Source organism: Myxine glutinosa, chromosome 6 (genome assembly GCF_964187855.1).
Source record: "Myxine glutinosa chromosome 6, kmMyxGlut1.1, whole genome shotgun sequence".
Taxonomy (NCBI): domain Eukaryota; kingdom Metazoa; phylum Chordata; class Myxini; order Myxiniformes; family Myxinidae; genus Myxine; species Myxine glutinosa.
In genome coordinates, this window is record NC_136266.1 from 46,170,672 (window position 1) to 46,190,414 (window position 19,743).

Genomic DNA, 19,743 nt, shown 5'->3' on the forward strand with positions numbered 1-19,743 from the left:
AAATTCCTGTACAGCAACCAGTGTTAAAACTACCTCCTTTGATTTATCATTTACTAGCATGGATCGGCTTGCCAAGCTCGCCTCACCACATGTTGCTACATAGGCACAGGTTTGTTTTAACTGAGGATAATGACTGTGTCAGTTTCTGTGTTTTCATGATTTACACCAATCATAATACAAACATTTCTTACGTACAAATTTATTTGTGATATTGGTGATATTATTTATTTGTAATTTATTTGTACAGTAATCTAAAAATGTCCAATTGGTGTGAAGCTCTAAATGGTCAAGGGCCCAAGCTGTCTAATCTGTCTGAAGGGTGTAAGGGATCTAAATTGTATTGAGGTCTAAGTGGTCTAAAAGGACAAATGGTATAAAGGTCCAAAGATTATAGGGGGCTTAAATGCTGAAGGGATCTTAGGGTGTCTAATGTGTTGAAAGGTTCTTCAAGGTAAAAGTGGTCTTAAGGGTCTTGGTGGTCTTCAGGATTTTGGGGTCTTATGAGTCGAAAGGGTCTTACAGATAGATCTTTGGGGTCTCATTGGTATTTGGAGTCATAGGGGTCTTTGGGGTCTGAAGGATCTTTTGGGTCTTTGGAATCGAGGGTTTTTGGGGTTTCAAGGGCCTAAAGGGTCTTTGGGTCGAAATGGTCTTTGGGGACTGATGGGTCTTTGGAGATTTTGGGGTCTTAAAGTGTATTCAGGGTCTTGAGTGTCGTTGGGGTTTTGGGATCTTTAAGGATATTGGGGGTCTTAAAGGATCTTCAAAGGTATAAGGGGTCTCAGCAGTCTAAAGGGTCGAAAGGATTAAAAGGTACATTCCAATATTACGTAATTAATAGACTACGTGTAGTCAGGGTGCAACCGACATTCATACTACATAATTAATAGACATACGGCTTCACGGACTGTGTATTGTACACCGCACCTTTCCTATGCCATCTCCAGGCGCTGCATATCGTCATTGCCGGGCACCGAAGGGGGCTCGGTAATGACGCACGCTGAAAGGGAGTACTCAGTTTTCATTCTGGTTGTTTTTTTGTTTGTTTTCTTGTTTTCTTTCTTGTTTGTCCGGGCGATATCTCAGCCATCCTTCGAGCTAGGAAGCTGAAATTTCGCAACAATAGTGAGCAAGTCCTTTGTCAAAAACGTTATTTTTTTGTTTTTTGATTTATCAATTAATTTAGGAGTTATTTAATTATTAGCGATTAATTAAGTACTTATTTAATTAATTAAATTTCCTTTCTCTTCTGCCCATTATCTCCGGCACCTTTTGAGTTAGGAAGCTGATATTTGGACATGCCAATGACCAGGTGATTTGGCTGCAAAAGTTATTTTTGATTTATTACTTAATCAATTAATCGATTAATTATTTAATTATTGATTAATGACTAAAAAATTTTTTTTTTTTAAGTTACAGATTCTGATGAAATGGTGGTGGTTTATGTGTTCTATGACCGAATTGATTAATAATTTAATTTTTTTATGATTTTATTATTTATTTATTTTCATTATTAATCATTTATTTATTTTCTTTCTCATTTGGCCAATATCTCAGGCACCTTTTGAGCTCGGAAGCTAATATTTGGACATGACAGTGACCAAGTGATGTGGCTATCAAGGATATTTTTGATTTATTGATTAATCATTTAATCGATTAATTATTTATTGATTAATCAATTAATTATTTAATTTTTTATTAATGACTTATTTAATTAAATTTTTAAAAGATACATCTTCGGATGAAGCACTAGTGGTTTAGTTATGCTATTAGCCAATTGATTAAGAAAATATTTTGTGATAATCTTTTATTGATTTTAATTATACAATTAATCAATCAATTAATTATTGTACACCTCTCTCTCCCAATTCAATCTCTATGAGCTGCACTGCGGTATATTTAATTAATTGGCATGGGGGCGGTGTACTTTGAATGTATCTGTACTTGTTTCATTATTAGCTCACCTGCAACGAAGTTCAGGGGAGCTTATGCGATGGTGCGTTGTCCATCCGTCAGTCCGTCTGCAAACACTTAAAACTTCTTCTCCGAAACCGCTGATGGGATTGCGACCAAATTTGGCACAGATGATATTTGTTGTGTGAAATGTCACGTGTCAAATTTGGCACAGAATCTGTCTGAAGAATGTAAGGGGTCTAAATGGTGGTAAGCTCTAAGGAGTCAAAAGGGACTTAAGGGGTGTAAAGGCATAAAAGTTCTAAAGTGTCTTGGAGGTCTCAAGAATGTTGGAGTCCAGTGGGTCTAAATGCTCTTATGGGTCTTTGGGGTCATCAGGGTCTTAAGGCTCTAGGGGTGTTTTCAGTGTTTTGGGTCTTTGGGGTATTATGGGTCTTTGGGGTCTAAATGGTCCAAAAGGGTGTTTAGGGTCATCTAGGTCTTCAGGGTCTTTAAGAATCTTTGGGTATTTAAGGGTCTTTTGGATCTTCGGGGGTCTTTTGAGTCTTCATGGCCTTCAGGGTCTTTTTGATCTTCTAGGTCTTTTGGGGTCTTTAAGGTCTTTGGAGTATTTTGGGTCATCTGGGTCTTCAGGGAGTTTTGGGTCTTCAGGCTCTCTTGAGTCTTTGCATCTTTTGGGTCCTCTGGGTCTTTTGGGTCCTCAGTGTCATTTGAGTCCTTGGGGTCTCTTGGGTCCTCTGGTTCTTATGGGTCTATGGGGGGGTATTTAAGGGTCTTCTTGGTCTGTTTGGTGTTAAGGATCTTGGAGGTCTTCAAATGTCGAAGGGGTCTCAGCAGTCTAATGGGTCGAAAGGTACATTTCAATTGCACGTAATTAATAGACGTACGTAATTAATAGACAGGATGCATATTTATCAAATTTACCCAATCATCAAATTTCCAACCGAATATTATAGAAGTTTGCGTTTTAAGCTCATAATAAACGTATTGAAGAAATGTCACGAGTCAATTTTACGAGTCGGCACAATGAGTTTGCCACCTCGTGCTAATTGGCTGTCGTTTTGGGATAGTGTGTGTTCTTGTCATTTACCCATCTGTGATCTGATCCACAAAGTTTTGTCATGTCGATGTCGTCCACAACTTTTTGAGATATCGTGCTGTAACATCGTTTTAAATTATAGTTTCAAATTAATTACTAAAATTATACTTTGATAGAAATAAGACAAATGTTATTGTATCTGCTTGATTTATATTCATTAAAAAAAAAATTATTGGCAGTGTAGCCGGCGGTCCTGTTATAGGAGGTTTATCGGTTTGACGACAACCGGATAAATAATCCCTAACTGTTTTTAAAATATATATATATTGCTGGATATATATAAGGCATGAAGAAAGTAACATGAGCATTATAATACTAGCAGGATTAATTTGATTTGTTCGACGTATCACAGCGATTAATAGAACGAGAGTAGAATTGGCTAAAACCGAAGAGAATTTGGCAAACCTTGAACTTGAAGGTTTCGTTCACGGCGATCGTCAGGTAAACAGTTTTATTTCAATTTGATAATATTTATCTTTATCGCACAACTGTTGACGTTGGTATCGGACCATTATTTATCTACTGGAGGTTTTGTATGTGCGCCATGCCTGCATTAGTTAGTGTATGTGGAGGCGCAACGAGGGAAGAGCAGGAAGGCCTTTCTCTTGTATATAATTATAAATATACATCCTGCCCTGTACACATTTTATAGTGACTTACCTCTCCCATGCCCTCTACTCTCTTCTACTCTCCCATCCCCTCCTGTACTCTCCCATCCCCTCCTGTACTCTCCCATCCCCTCCTGTACTCTCCCATCCCCTCCTGTACTCTCCCATCCCCTCCTGTACTCTCCCATCCCCTCCTGTACTCTCCCATCCCCTCCTGTACTCTCCCATCCCCTCCTGTACTCTCCCATCCCCTCCTGTACTCTCCCATCCCCTCCTGTACTCTCCCATCCCCTCCTGTACTCTCCCATCCCCTCCTGTACTCTCCCATCCCCTCCTGTACTCTCCCATCTCCTCCTGTACTCTCCCATCTCCTCCTGTACTCTCCCATCCCCTCCTGTACTCTCCCATCCCCTCCTGTACTCTCCCATCCCCTCCTGTACTCTCCCATCCCCTCCTGTACTCTCCCATCCCCTCCTGTACTCTCCCATCCCCTCCTGTACTCTCCCATCCCCTCCTGTACTCTCCCATCCCCTCCTGTACTCTCCCATCCCCTCCTGTACTCTCCCATCCCCTCCTGTACTCTCCCATCCCCTCCTGTACTCTCCCATCCCCTCCTGGACTCTCCCATCCCCTCCTGGACTCTCCCATCCCCTCCTGTACTCTCCCATCCCCTCCTGTACTCTCCCATCCCCTCCTGTACTCTCCCATCCCCTCCTGTACTCTCCCATCCCCTCCTGTACTCTCCCATCCCCTCCTGTACTCTCCCATCCCCTCCTGTACTCTCCCATCCCCTCCTGTACTCTCCCATCCCCTCCTGTACTCTCCCATCTCCTCCTGTACTCTCCCATCTCCTCCTGTACTCTCCCATCTCCTGTACTCTCCCATCTCCTGTACTCTCCCATCTCCTCCTGTACTCTCCCATCCCCTCCTGTACTCTCCCATCCCCTCCTGTACTCTCCCATCCCCTCCTGTACTCTCCCATCCCCTCCTGTACTCTCCCATCCCCTCCTGTACTCTCCCATCCCCTCCTGTACTCTCCCATCCCCTCCTGTACTCTCCCATCCCCTCCTGTACTCTCACATCCCCTCCTGTACTCTCCCATCCCCTCCTGTACTCTCCCATCCCCTCCTGTACTCTCCCATCCCCTCCTGTACTCTCCCATCTCCTCCTGTACTCTCCCATCCCCTCCTGTACTCTCCCATCTCCTGTACTCTCCCATCTCCTCCTGTACTCTCCCATCCCCTCCTGTACTCTCCCATCCCCTCCTGTACTCTCCCATCCCCTCCTGTACTCTCCCATCCCCTCCTGTACTCTCCCATCCCCTCCTGTACTCTCCCATCCCCTCCTGTACTCTCCCATCCCCTCCTGTACTCTCCCATCCCCTCCTGTACTCTCACATCCCCTCCTGTACTCTCCCATCCCCTCTTCTACTCTCCCATCCCCTCCTGTACTCTCCCATCCCCTCCTGTACTCTCCCGTCCCCTCCTGTACTCTCCCGTCCCCTCCTGTACTCTCCCGTCCCCTCCTGTACTCTCCCGTCCCCTCCTGTACTCTCCCGTCCCCTCCTGTACTCTCCCGTCCCCTCCTGTACTCTCCCGTCCCCTCCTGTACTCTCCCGTCCCCTCCTGTACTCTCCCGTCCCCTCCTGTACTCTCCCGTCCCCTCCTGTACTCTCCCGTCCCCTCCTGTACTCTCCCGTCCCCTCCTGTACTCTCCCGTCCCCTCCTGTACTCTCCCGTCCCCTCCTGTACTCTCCCGTCCCCTCCTGTACCCTCCCGTCCCCTCCTGTACCCTCCCGTCCCCTCCTGTACTCTCCCGTCCCCTCCTGTACTCTCCCGTCCCCTCCTGTACTCTCCCGTCCCCTCCTGTACTCTCCCGTCCCCTCCTGTACTCTCCCGTCCCCTCCTGTACTCTCCCGTCCCCTCCTGTACTCTCCCGTCCCCTCCTGTACTCTCCCGTCCCCTCCTGTACTCTCCCGTCCCCTCCTGTACACTCCCGTCCCCTCCTGTACTCTCCCGTCCCCTCCTGTACTCTCCCGTCCCCTCCTGTACTCTCCCGTCCCCTCCTGTACTCTCCCGTCCCCTCCTGTACTCTCCCGTCCCCTCCTGTACTCTCCCGTCCCCTCCTGTACTCTCCCGTCCCCTCCTGTACTCTCCCGTCCCCTCCTGTACTCTCCCGTCCCCTCCTGTACTCTCCCGTCCCCTCCTGTACTCTCCCGTCCCCTCCTGTACTCTCCCGTCCCCTCCTGTACTCTCCCGTCCCCTCCTGTACTCTCCCGTCCCCTCCTGTACTCTCCCGTCCCCTCCTGTACTCTCCCGTCCCCTCCTGTACTCTCCCGTCCCCTCTTCTACTCTCCCGTCCCCTCTTCTACTCTCCCGTCCCCTCTTCTACTCTCCCGTCCCCTCTTCTACTCTCCCGTCCCCTCTTCTACTCTCCCGTCCCCTCTTCTACTCTCCCGTCCCCTCTTCTACTCTCCCGTCCCCTCTTCTACTCTCCCGTCCCCTCTTCTACTCTCCCGTCCCCTCTTCTACTCTCCCGTCCCCTCTTCTACTCTCCCGTCCCCTCTTCTACTCTCCCGTCCCCTCTTCTACTCTCCCGTCCCCTCTTCTACTCTCCCGTCCCCTCTTCGACTCTCCCGTCCCCTCTTCGACTCTCCCATCCCCTCTGCTACTCTCGTCTACTTTCCCATCCCCTCCTCTACTCTCCCATCTCCTCTTATACTCTCCCATCTCCTCCTCTCCCCTCATACTCTCCCATCCCCTCCTCTCCCCTCATACTCTCCCATCCCCTCCTCTCCCCTCATACTCTCCTGTACTCTCCCATCCCCTTCTGGACTCTCCCATCCCCTCCTCTATTCTCCCATCCCCTCTTCTACTCTCCCATCCCCTCTTTTACTCTCCCATCCCCTCCTCTACTCTCCCATCCCCTCTTCTACTCTCCCATCCCCTCCTCTACTCTCTTCTACTCTCCCATCCCCTCTGCTACTCTCGTCTACTTTCCCATCCCCTCTGCTACTCTCGTCTACTTTCCCATCCCCTCTGCTACTCTCGTCTACTCTCCCATCCCCTCCTCTACTCTCCCATCTCCTCTTATACTCTCCCATCCCATCCTCTCCCCTCATACTCTCCCATCCCCTCCTCTCCCCTCATACTCTCCCATCCCCTCCTCTCCCCTCCTGTACTCTCCCATCCCCTCCTGTACTCTCCCATCCCCTCCTGTACTCTCCCATCCCCTTCTGTACTCTCCCATCCCCTCTTCTACTCTCCCATCCCCTCTTCTACTCTCCCATCCCCTCTTCTACTCTCCCATCCCCTCTTCTACTCTCCCATCCCCTCTTCTACTCTCCCATCCCCTCTTCTACTCTCCCATCCCCTCTTCTACTCTCCCATCCCCTCTTCTACTCTCCCATCCCCTCCTGTACTCTCCCATCCCCTCCTGTACTCTCCCATCCCCTCCTGTACTCTCCCATCCCCTCCTGTACTCTCCCATCCCCTCCTGTACTCTCACATCCCCTCCTGTACTCTCCCATCCCCTCCTGTACTCTCCCATCCCCTCCTGTACTCTCCCATCCCCTCCTGTACTCTCCCATCCCCTCCTGTACTCTCCCATCCCCTCTTCTACTCTCCCATCCCCTCCTGTACTCTCCCATCCCCTCCTGTACTCTCCCGTCCCCTCCTGTACTCTCCCGTCCCCTCCTGTACTCTCCCGTCCCCTCCTGTACTCTCCCGTCCCCTCCTGTACTCTCCCGTCCCCTCCTGTACTCTCCCGTCCCCTCCTGTACTCTCCCGTCCCCTCCTGTACTCTCCCGTCCCCTCCTGTACTCTCCCGTCCCCTCCTGTACTCTCCCGTCCCCTCCTGTACTCTCCCGTCCCCTCCTGTACTCTCCCGTCCCCTCCTGTACTCTCCCGTCCCCTCCTGTACTCTCCCGTCCCCTCCTGTACTCTCCCGTCCCCTCCTGTACTCTCCCGTCCCCTCCTGTACTCTCCCGTCCCCTCCTGTACTCTCCCGTCCCCTCCTGTACTCTCCCGTCCCCTCCTGTACACTCCCGTCCCCTCCTGTACTCTCCCGTCCCCTCCTGTACTCTCCCGTCCCCTCCTGTACTCTCCCGTCCCCTCCTGTACTCTCCCGTCCCCTCCTGTACTCTCCCGTCCCCTCCTGTACTCTCCCGTCCCCTCCTGTACTCTCCCGTCCCCTCCTGTACACTCCCGTCCCCTCCTGTACTCTCCCGTCCCCTCCTGTACTCTCCCGTCCCCTCCTGTACTCTCCCGTCCCCTCCTGTACTCTCCCGTCCCCTCCTGTACTCTCCCGTCCCCTCCTGTACTCTCCCGTCCCCTCCTGTACTCTCCCGTCCCCTCCTGTACTCTCCCGTCCCCTCCTGTACTCTCCCGTCCCCTCCTGTACTCTCCCGTCCCCTCCTGTACTCTCCCGTCCCCTCCTGTACTCTCCCGTCCCCTCCTGTACTCTCCCGTCCCCTCCTGTACTCTCCCGTCCCCTCCTGTACTCTCCCGTCCCCTCCTCTACTCTCCCGTCCCCTCTTCTACTCTCCCGTCCCCTCTTCTACTCTCCCGTCCCCTCTTCTACTCTCCCGTCCCCTCTTCTACTCTCCCGTCCCCTCTTCTACTCTCCCGTCCCCTCTTCTACTCTCCCGTCCCCTCTTCTACTCTCCCGTCCCCTCTTCTACTCTCCCGTCCCCTCTTCTACTCTCCCGTCCCCTCTTCTACTCTCCCGTCCCCTCTTCTACTCTCCCGTCCCCTCTTCTACTCTCCCGTCCCCTCTTTGACTCTCCCGTCCCCTCTTTGACTCTCCCGTCCCCTCTTCGACTCTCCCGTCCCCTCTTCGACTCTCCCATCCCCTCTGCTACTCTCGTCTACTTTCCCATCCCCTCCTCTACTCTCCCATCTCCTCTTATACTCTCCCATCTCCTCCTCTCCCCTCATACTCTCCCATCCCCTCCTCTCCCCTCATACTCTCCCATCCCCTCCTCTCCCCTCATACTCTCCTGTACTCTCCCATCCCCTTCTGGACTCTCCCATCCCCTCCTCTATTCTCCCATCCCCTCTTCTACTCTCCCATCCCCTCTTTTACTCTCCCATCCCCTCCTCTACTCTCCCATCCCCTCTTCTACTCTCCCATCCCCTCCTCTACTCTCTTCTACTCTCCCATCCCCTCTGCTACTCTCGTCTACTTTCCCATCCCCTCTGCTACTCTCGTCTACTTTCCCATCCCCTCTGCTACTCTCGTCTACTCTCCCATCCCCTCCTCTACTCTCCCATCTCCTCTTATACTCTCCCATCCCATCCTCTCCCCTCATACTCTCCCATCCCCTCCTCTCCCCTCATACTCTCCCATCCCCTCCTCTCCCCTCCTGTACTCTCCCATCCCCTCCTGTACTCTCCCATCCCCTTCTGTACTCTCCCATCCCCTCTTCTACTCTCCCATCCCCTCTTCTACTCTCCCATCCCCTCTTCTACTCTCCCATCCCCTCTTCTACTCTCCCATCCCCTCTTCTACTCTCCCATCCCCTCTTCTACTCTCCCATCCCCTCCTGTACTCTCCCATCCCCTCCTGTACTCTCCCATCCCCTCCTGTACTCTCCCATCCCCTCCTGTACTCTCCCATCCCCTCCTGTACTCTCCCATCCCCTCCTGTACTCTCCCATCCCCTCCTGTACTCTCCCATCCCCTCCTGTACTCTCCCATCCCCTCCTGGACTCTCCCATCCCCTCCTGGACTCTCCCATCCCCTCCTGTACTCTCCCATCCCCTCTTCTACTCTCCCATCCCCTCTTCTACTCTCCCGTCCCCTCTTCTACTCTCCCGTCCCCTCCTGTACTCTCCCGTCCCCTCCTGTACTCTCCCGTCCCCTCCTGTACTCTCCCGTCCCCTCCTGTACTCTCCCGTCCCCTCCTGTACTCTCCCGTCCCCTCCTGTACTCTCCCGTCCCCTCCTGTACTCTCCCGTCCCCTCCTGTACTCTCCCGTCCCCTCCTGTACTCTCCCGTCCCCTCCTGTACTCTCCCGTCCCCTCCTGTACTCTCCCGTCCCCTCCTGTACTCTCCCGTCCCCTCCTGTACTCTCCCGTCCCCTCCTGTACTCTCCCGTCCCCTCCTGTACTCTCCCGTCCCCTCCTGTACTCTCCCGTCCCCTCCTGTACTCTCCCGTCCCCTCCTGTACTCTCCCGTCCCCTCCTGTACTCTCCCGTCCCCTCCTGTACTCTCCCGTCCCCTCCTGTACTCTCCCGTCCCCTCCTGTACTCTCCCGTCCCCTCCTGTACTCTCCCGTCCCCTCCTGTACTCTCCCGTCCCCTCCTGTACTCTCCCGTCCCCTCCTGTACTCTCCCGTCCCCTCCTGTACTCTCCCGTCCCCTCCTCTACTCTCCCGTCCCCTCCTCTACTCTCCCGTCCCCTCCTCTACTCTCCCGTCCCCTCCTCTACTCTCCCGTCCCCTCCTCTACTCTCCCGTCCCCTCCTCTACTCTCCCGTCCCCTCCTCTACTCTCCCGTCCCCTCCTCTACTCTCCCGTCCCCTCTTCTACTCTCCCGTCCCCTCTTCTACTCTCCCGTCCCCTCTTCTACTCTCCCGTCCCCTCTTCTACTCTCCCGTCCCCTCTTCTACTCTCCCGTCCCCTCTTCGACTCTCCCGTCCCCTCTTCGACTCTCCCATCCCCTCTGCTACTCTCGTCTACTTTCCCATCCCCTCCTCTACTCTCCCATCTCCTCTTATACTCTCCCATCTCCTCCTCTCCCCTCATACTCTCCCATCCCCTCCTCTCCCCTCATACTCTCCCATCCCCTCCTCTCCCCTCATACTCTCCTGTACTCTCCCATCCCCTTCTGGACTCTCCCATCCCCTCCTCTATTCTCCCATCCCCTCTTCTACTCTCCCATCCCCTCTTTTACTCTCCCATCCCCTCCTCTACTCTCCCATCCCCTCTTCTACTCTCCCATCCCCTCCTCTACTCTCTTCTACTCTCCCATCCCCTCTGCTACTCTCGTCTACTTTCCCATCCCCTCTGCTACTCTCGTCTACTTTCCCATCCCCTCTGCTACTCTCGTCTACTCTCCCATCCCCTCCTCTACTCTCCCATCTCCTCTTATACTCTCCCATCCCCTCCTCTCCCCTCATACTCTCCCATCCCCTCCTCTCCCCTCATACTCTCCCATCCCCTCCTCTCCCCTCCTGTACTCTCCCATCCCCTCCTGTACTCTCCCATCCCCTTCTGTACTCTCCCATCCCCTCTTCTACTCTCCCATCCCCTCTTCTACTCTCCCATCCCCTCTTCTACTCTCCCATCCCCTCTTCTACTCTCCCATCCCCTCTTCTACTCTCCCATCCCCTCTTCTACTCTCCCATCCCCTCTTCTACTCTCCCATCCCCTCTTCTACTCTCCCATCCCCTCTTCTACTCTCCCTCTTCTACTCTCCCATCCCCTCTTCTACTCTCCCATCCCCTCTTATACTCTCCCATCCCCTCTTCTACTCTCCCATCCCCTCTTCTACTCTCCCATCCCCTCTTCTACTCTCCCATCCCCTCTTCTACTCTCCCATCCCCTCTTCTACTCTCCCATCCCCTCTTCTACTCTCCCATCCCCTCTTCTACTCTCCCATCCCCTCTTCTACTCTCCCATCCCCTCTTCTACTCTCCCATCCCCTCTTCTACTCTCCCATCCCCTCTCCTCTCCCATCCCCTCTTCTACGCTCCCATCCCCGCTTCTACGCTCCCATCCCCTCTTCTACTCTCCCATCCCTCTTCTACCCTCCCATCCCCTCCTCTCTTCTCTTTGACCCTACCATCCCCTCCTCTCTCCTACTCTCCCATCCTCTCATCTACTCTCCCATTTCCTCCTCAGGCACACTTGACACATTACATCCTCTTTATAAAACTGAATTATTTTATTAAAATGTTTTTTTTTTTTTTTTTTTTTTTTTTTTTTTGTTATGAGGCTGTCCTCAGGTTTTTTTGAGTCCCCGGGGTCTTTTGCATCCTCGGAGTCTTTTGGGTCATCAGGGCCCGATGGCCCTATGGCTCTTTTGGGCCCTCGGAGTCTTTTGGGTTATTTGGGTGTTTTGTGTCATCGAGGCATTTTATGTCATCGGGGTCCTATTGCTCATTTGGGTATTTTGAATCCTCGGGGTCTTTTGCGTCTTCGCAGTCTTCGGGGTCTTTTGGGTCTTTTTGGATGCTTGGGGTCCTCTGGTTCTTCATGGTATTTAAGGATCTTCAGGGTATATTTGGGTTCTTGGTGGTCTTAAGGGTCTTGACGGGTCTTAAAGGTTCTTCAAAGGTCCAATGCTGCTGAGCAGCCCAAAGTGTCGAAAGGTACATTCTGATAAGTACATAATTAATGGGTGTACGTAATTAATAGACAGAATGCCACTGACTTCAAACAGTACATAATTAATAGATATATTGAAAACTCACATGGTTGGAGAAGATAATAGAGTAGAGTTTCTTCTTCAAACAATAACTTCTGGCTGCCAGACCGCAAGACCAATCGTATTGAAGTTTTAAACACGTCCTCCGCTTCACGTCATCCCTGGTGTTGGGCTAGCGGCTAGGGTGCCGGCTTAGGATCCTAGGATCCTGGGTTTGAATCCCGGTTGATCGCTGAATTAACGCCAGGGGGGTTGACTCAGCCTGTCATCCTTCCGAGGTCGGCTAATTGAGTACCAATTCACTGGTAATTCCCTGTTTGTCGTTAAAGGCGGCAAAAAGGGTTGGCGTCAGGAAGGGCATCCGGCCATAAAACATTGCTTCAAAAAGGGGACCAAAAAACAACAACCACGGTTCCCGAAAAAGGCCAACCCCCACTTTGCGGGGAAAAATGGCCTCTAAAGGTGGTTATTTTTTATATATGTCCCGCTTCACGACTACTACATTACTTTGAAATTTCGCATTGCTAAATGAAGTGGTTCAAGAGATATAATTTTAAAAAGATTTTTGTTCAATCTAATATGGCCACCAAACCATGTGACGTATGAATTATTCAAAGACAGCATGGTATACGCAAGGCATGTGACGCAAGGCATATTTGTGAACTTTCTGTTCGATCTTTTCAGGCGTTCGTGAGGAGAGGCTTTTAAAACTTATTCTTCAAAAAATCGTAGTTGCCAAACCATGTGAACTATGACATCAGTCTATGAACCTTTTGTTCATCATGGGTATGTGATCAAGCATGTTATGTTTTTTCCTCAATCTGTTTAGCCGTTTCAGAGAAAAATGTTTTTTAGTGGTTTTTAAGGCTTTTGTGTTAAAACAAAAATGGCGGCCAAACCACGTGACCGATGACATCATTATTATTATTATTTTTCCCCGACCAATTTATCCTTAGATGACGCTCAAGAAATTTCATCTTGATCAGATGAAGTTTTGTACTTGTCGAATTATTACGTCATAATCATCATTAACATATGTTATTCCCCATGGATAGTTCTTTAAAATGAGCCATGTCTCAATTTTTTCTATGAAGCACTTTCTGAGATGCAGAGGTGCAAATTTTTTCAGTTTTTCCAAGATGCTGCTGTACCACGTAACCTATGATGTCATAATTATAATTATGACATAATTATCATTATCATTATCATTATCATTATCATTATCATTAATGATAATTATCATTAAAAAATATATTCAGGAGGAGGTGCACGTATGGTGGAAATTTCCTGTCATTTGGACTAATGGTTGCAGAGAAAGTCATACTTATTTTGTGCGGACAAACAGACAAACGGACTCAGATGCAATACCCTCTCTTCTGGCGAGGGTAAAAACACAAACCGGAATGGAAGTCGGTAGAGCGCATACCTCCGCCAGGCTAATTAGTTTATATTTTGTATCCCACGGAGAGGTTGGATCTGGATTCGGACCTGAACCAAAATTTAATAGCCTTGTTCTTGTCACCTACCAAACTTATCCACCAAGTTTTGTCATAACTCGTCAACAACTTTTTGAGATATGCTCTATATCGATTTTGGCCCCATCTCTCAATTGTGAACAATCACTTTATAAATTAAAATATTATCTTATTTGGAAATATATATTGGTTGTGCAATCCTTTACCAAAATGAAATTAATTTATTTGTCTTTTTACAGACCCAACATGTCCACCAAGTTTCGTCTGAATCCATCAATAACTTTTGGGATATCGTGCTATATACTGTATATCGTTTTTAGTTCTCTCTCTCTCAATGGTGAAGAATCACTAGAATTTCTTCACCAAAATCGAATCTATTTGTCCTTGTCACACACCCAATCTGTTCATCCAAATCCATCCCCAACTTTTTGAGATATCCTGCAAACAGCAAACACACAAAAACAGACGGGTGAAAACATAACCTCCGTCAATCTCGGGTGGGTGTAGGTAATGATAATAGCATAATATTAATGTTATTACAAAACAAAATTAACACAATTAAAAATAATAATATAATATAATAATAATAATATAATAATAATAATATAATGTTATTACAAAACAAAATGAACACAATAAAAAAAAAAAAAAATAATATACCACTATACCACTGAATATATGAATATACTCCCCAAGTGACTTTTTTTTTTTCTTTTTTTTTTTTGGCCTTGGACAAATGTCGTATTAACGTTTATAAAAAGCTTGTCGTGGTGTTTCATGGGGCACCCTAAAATGTTTTTTTTAAACAAACACTTTTGATTACTTTTTGTAACAGTCACCACTGCTGTTTAACACGAAACTGAAAGGGAGGAAACCCAGGGTGTGTTCAGTTACCAAGCTGCTATCTAGCGCTTGCCAAGCCTGCCGTTCGTTATCAACAGTTTTGAATGGAGTGCTTGCTCAAATGCTTAAACCACTTGGCGAGTGCTCTACAAGAAACTTGGTAACTGAACACACCCCCGATGTTCTTGAGGCCCGACCCGAGATGTATTGTAATCTATATACCCCCAGAGAGGATAACAACATGGCCCTTACTGCCGCTCCTGTTCGGAGTTGGTGTACTGACTCGTATAGAAAATCCGATAAATATCCGTAGATGAGAGATGTCAAGTTCATACCATTTCCTCATAGTTACAAGTGTGTGGTAGCAGTAGATATAACATGCACATGGATGGGCGTACACTTTTCCTTTTACCAATAGATGCAAGAAATCTTGTATAATTTATCTTGTGGGACCGGTGTAGAAGTCCTACTTCTACACCTCCGACACCGGAACCAAACAAAAAATATATATTTCGAATGGAACCTGCAGCCCATTCAGCTCCTGCACCCAACCATACACCTCCCCATTCAAAAAACATGATTTATCATAAATATCATCATTTTAAACTTACCCTGTCTATTGGCAAGCCTCAGATATGATCTTCCTCTCAGTTTTGGGGAATAACTAAATCGGATACAGTGTCTCCCTCTGGGAAGTCCACCTGAATGTTGGGAATGACCGATTGCAGACATCCATTAAATAAATAACCAAGCCTGCCATGTTTGCATGAGGTAATGAATCCCACAAGGTTTAAAGTCCACTTACTGGCAGTGACGATCAGGTAAGTCTGGTAGAACGAGTCCGTCCATAGGCTTTTCGTGGGCCCACATCGTCGGGAGTTTTTGTACTACGCTGCAAGATATCAACTTTTTGGGCGAGTTGATCAAAAAGTTCTCCAAATATTTTAATGTGCAGAGGCACACCTCTTTCTCTCAGGTACTTTTCCCAATATTTTCGGTTTATTTTGGAAGCTTTGTGAGCCATTTTAGCGAACAATCCTTATCTGGCATGCACGACATGTGTTCCCCTGCCCTTATGACCATTGTTGCTGGGGGTTTCTGCACATGGGTGCGAAGCTTTCTGGGGTGGATTACGTCATTTTGAAAGTCACATACTGATTAAACATTGTGCCTGGACTCGAGACTGTACTGGGAGCACTTTTAGTTTGTCACAAAAATGTTATTTTCATTGTAAAGTAGTTCATTCAGTTATTTAGTACCTTTCAAATCTTTGCACTCATATTTGTTCATTTGTTTTTGCAGTCATGTCTCTAGCTGATGAGCTCCTGGCTGACTTGGAGGAAGCTGCAGAAGAAGGGGCAGATGAAGGGCTGTCTGATGTGGAGGAAGAGTGGGAAAAGGAGGACATTGTGACTTCGGGGATTCGGAGAGGCATTTTGGAGGATCAAGCTGGCGGTCGTGGCATGGAAATTGATTCAAATAATTTGGACTCTGTCCGATCTCTTGCGAAGCTTCGGGACAGTCGGCAGGTATTGGTTCAGAGGGAAGAAGAATAGGGTGGAAATGGTACAGTTGTAAGAAAACTTGAAGGGGGGGGGGGTGTAGAATTGAGTGCAGATGTACAGTTTGGAGAATAGCCAGATGGGGTAAGGCAGGCAAGGAGAGGAGGGGTTGGGGGAAATGAGTTATCCTGCTTGCTGTTTTGCCTTTTGATTTTGCTTAATGATTCCCAGACCCTATATTTGAATCCCACCAACTATATAGATTAGTCCGTTGTCTACTACAACAACAACAACAACACAACAGGCATTTTAAGGCCATTTTCCCTGCGAGAGCGGGGGTTAGCCTTGCGGGCCCCATGACAATCTTCTCCATTTTGCCCTATTTTCTGCATCTCCCCTTGTTAACCCCCTTGCCCGCATTTTTTTCTTCCACCACATTTAGCCAAGTCTTTCTCGGTCTTCCCTGTGTTACGGATTTGTCACTTCCGTTGTTGTGGTTTTCATCCACTGGAAACATTTTTGATTCCATGTAGTATTATTGTTGTCGTTTAAGGGAAATAGAGATTACTATTTTCAAAAGGTAAAAAAGTTAATGTTTTAAATGAAACCGGAACCGGATGACGACGAAGAGGAAGAGGAGGAAGAGAAGGCGGAGCGAACGAGTCAGACAAGAAGCCTAGCTGCTTCGAGGTCTGGAGCGAACCTTGGCGAACGAGAGTCACGAGTGAACTTTGGGGTTTCCTGGGAAAGGGATTCCTGCGACAGAGTTGTTATCGCTGTGACAGATAAACCTGCGTGACGGGTTTTGCGGTTGATTCCGGAGAGAATGATCAGAGTGCCGTTACGCCACGAGAACCGGCCGTCGGCCATTTTTACCTCGCGCAGGATTTGCGCTTCGCTCAAGGTTTTTCACTTAGCTTCAACCATTTTCACTGCATTCAGACGTTAATCTGGTGTGTGTGTGTGTGCAACGTGGCTTTTGAGTGGGAAATCTGCGGTTCGCCGAGTGGGAGCCGTGGAACGTCAATACCCGAGGGTGTGATTTCCCAGTCGCCTTGAGGGCACCTTTGTGCAGCTTTGGCCGCGTGACTGTGACTGTCATCCGAACGGGATTCTGGTCTCGATTAGACATCGTTCTGACGATTACTGGAGCGGATCGACTTTGGCTTGATGCCGGAATAGAGACATTGGGAATGTTCTTTTTTTCGCTCACTTGGAGCACAGTGAGTTATATTGTACGAACCTGATGGTACCATCATAGGAAATATATATTGGTTGTGCAATTGATTACTATTGTTGTTGTTCTGTTATTCTTGTGTGATCTTAATACAATACTTGTTTGTTGGTAACAATTGGTGTGGTTTCACAGCCAAGTCTTTCTCGGTCTTCCCCATCCTCTACTTCCTTCTACATTCATTTCCATCACTCTTCTCAACCAGTCACTTTCATCCTTCCTCAACACATGACCAAACCATCTCAACCTGTTCCTCTTCACAGCATCAATCACAGGCTCTATTCCCATCATCTTTTGCAATTCATCATTTGTCTTCCTCTCTCTCAACGACACTCCGCACATCCACCGAACCATTCGCATTTCCACCCTTTCCAACCTTCGTTGCTGCTCGACGTTCATTACCCATGTCTTGCTCTCATAAATCATAACACTTCTCACACATGCAGCATCCACCTTTCCCTTCAGCTTCAACGACACTCCCCTCCTCGTCAGCACGCCACTCAGTTCCCAAAACTTCTTCCATGCACATCTCACTCTAGCAACCGTTGCCGAGTCTGATCCACCTTCTCCATTCAGCATGTCTCCGAGGTAGCAAAATGTTTTCACACCTTCCAGTTTCATGCCATTTCCAAGATCCAACTCGACATTTCCTCCATCTGCAACTCCCTCTGTGCACACCTTACACTTGAATGTAGCTGCCACACTGGTTAATGACCCCTCTCAGACCACTACACTTTTGATGAAACCACTCGGCGCACATTGTACATTGAATGGAGTTCACTCCGACACCCTGCCTGCACACAGCACACGGCCACTTCCCAGTTCTTTCCACTTCACCACATGCTTTACCACCTTCGTTTTTCTGATATTCACCTTCAGACCTTTTGTCTCCATACATTCCTTCCACTTGTTCATCTTCTCCTTCAGTCCATCCATACTTTCCGCAATCAACACTAGATCATCTGCATACAACAACTCCCACGGTAAACCCTCCTTTACATTCCAAGCCAGCACCTCCATCACAGCTACAAATGGTATTGGACTTAGTACCGACCTCTGATGCACTCCCACCTTCACTTCAAACTCACCACTGTGCGTGCTCTTTCGTACATTGCCATCACTACTCTGATCAACCATTCCTCCACTCCGAACTTCCTCAATGCCCATGTCAATACTTTGTGTGGAAACCTATCGAATGCTTTCTCCTGATCAACAAACCCAAGAAACAACTTCTTCCTCTTCTCCATGTACTTCTCCAGCAACTGCCTTACAATAAAAAGCACGTCTGTCGTTCATCTTCCTGGCATAAATCCAAACTGCATTTTGTCGATCTTCACTTTCTTCCTTATGCTCCTTTTCAATACCTTAATTCCATGCTCCAATAACTTTATCGCTCGGTACGAGCCACAGTCCAGAGGGTCACCTTTTCCCTTGTATAGAGGGACGAGGATACTCAGTTCCCAATCCACTGGAATGCGGCTTTCTTTCACCACCAGATTACAGATCTCTGCCATTCTCTTCACACCCCAACTTCCTGCTGCCTTCAACATATCTCCCACAACTCCCGTCGGCCCTCCCGCTTTTCTACTCTTCATTGCTTTTATCGCTTCCTCAACTTCCTTCTCAGTTATCTTCTCTGCCGGTCCTAAAACTGGGTTACTCTCTATGTTGCCATCCCATTCATTCTCTGTATTCAACAGCATTTCCATATATATCTTCCATCTTCCTTTAATTCCATCTGGGTCCACAACGATTTGTCCCACTTCATCCTTCAAGCAACTCACCTCCATCACATCACACCTCTCTTTCGCTATCTGCTTTGCAATCCTGAATACCGCTCTCTGACCCTCTTCTGAATCCAAGCGTTCTCCGAACATTTTCCTGCATGCCTCCTGTGCCTTTACTACCTCTTTCTTTGCAGCCTTCTTGGCTGCCTTATAACTCTCATGTTCTGTCTTTTCTGCCCCCGTACCCTTCGCCTTCTGCCACTCCTTGAACTTCCTCCTCTTCCCGTCAATCCTCTTTCCAACTTAATCATCCCACCACCATGTTTCCGAGTGCCTCGGTGGTCCTTTTGTCCATCCACATACCTCACCAACAGCTCCCAACAGACTATCTTTCATTGACATCCAACCACTTTCAAGCTCAACCACATCATCCTCTACCCTACTCATCCTCTCTTTTAATGCCTCCCTCACTGTCACGTCTTTCAACCTCCACACCTTCATTCTCGGTTGGTACTTCACCCGCCCAGCTCTCCTCGCACCTTTCACCCTTATGATATATATTTCACCCTTTCATCAATATACCTTCATCTGTTCTTTTCCACAACTTTATCCTAGAGAATTTTTGAAAGCTCTTGGTGCTCATGGTGGAGTCTTTGCTGTGACATGCACTACCCAGCAGAGGAAACCTACAGGAACAGCTGATTTTATTCTGAAATAATATGAATCACTCCAATTTAACACAGGCGGAGGCCAATTCACTTGGTGTGATTTTGAAAGTGATCGGTTACACCTGAGCTAATTTACAATCGCTATTATCAGGGGGTTGGACATTTATCCAACCAAGATATTCTAGTAATGTATTTTTAATAGATTTTTTGAAATTTGTAGAATTTGTTTTTTACTTGGAAGTTGTGGGTTACAATGTGTAAATAAAGGTATAAAAAATAAAAAAAAAGTCTGGTTTAATGCA

General features: G+C 48.3%; 1 protein-coding gene across 1 annotated transcript in view; it reads left to right on the forward strand.

Annotated features, from left to right (window-relative positions):
* The first annotated feature begins 3,211 nt into the window (after positions 1-3,211).
* PRPF31 (pre-mRNA processing factor 31) overlaps positions 3,212-19,743 on the forward strand; it is a 31,357-nt gene continuing 14,825 nt past the window's right edge. The window contains exons 1-2 of the mRNA XM_068119938.2: positions 3,212-3,454; positions 15,613-15,839. Coding sequence (XP_067976039.1) covers positions 15,615-15,839 — 225 coding nt within the window. The 5' untranslated portion in view covers positions 3,212-3,454; positions 15,613-15,614. The remainder of the gene's footprint in view (positions 3,455-15,612; positions 15,840-19,743) is intronic.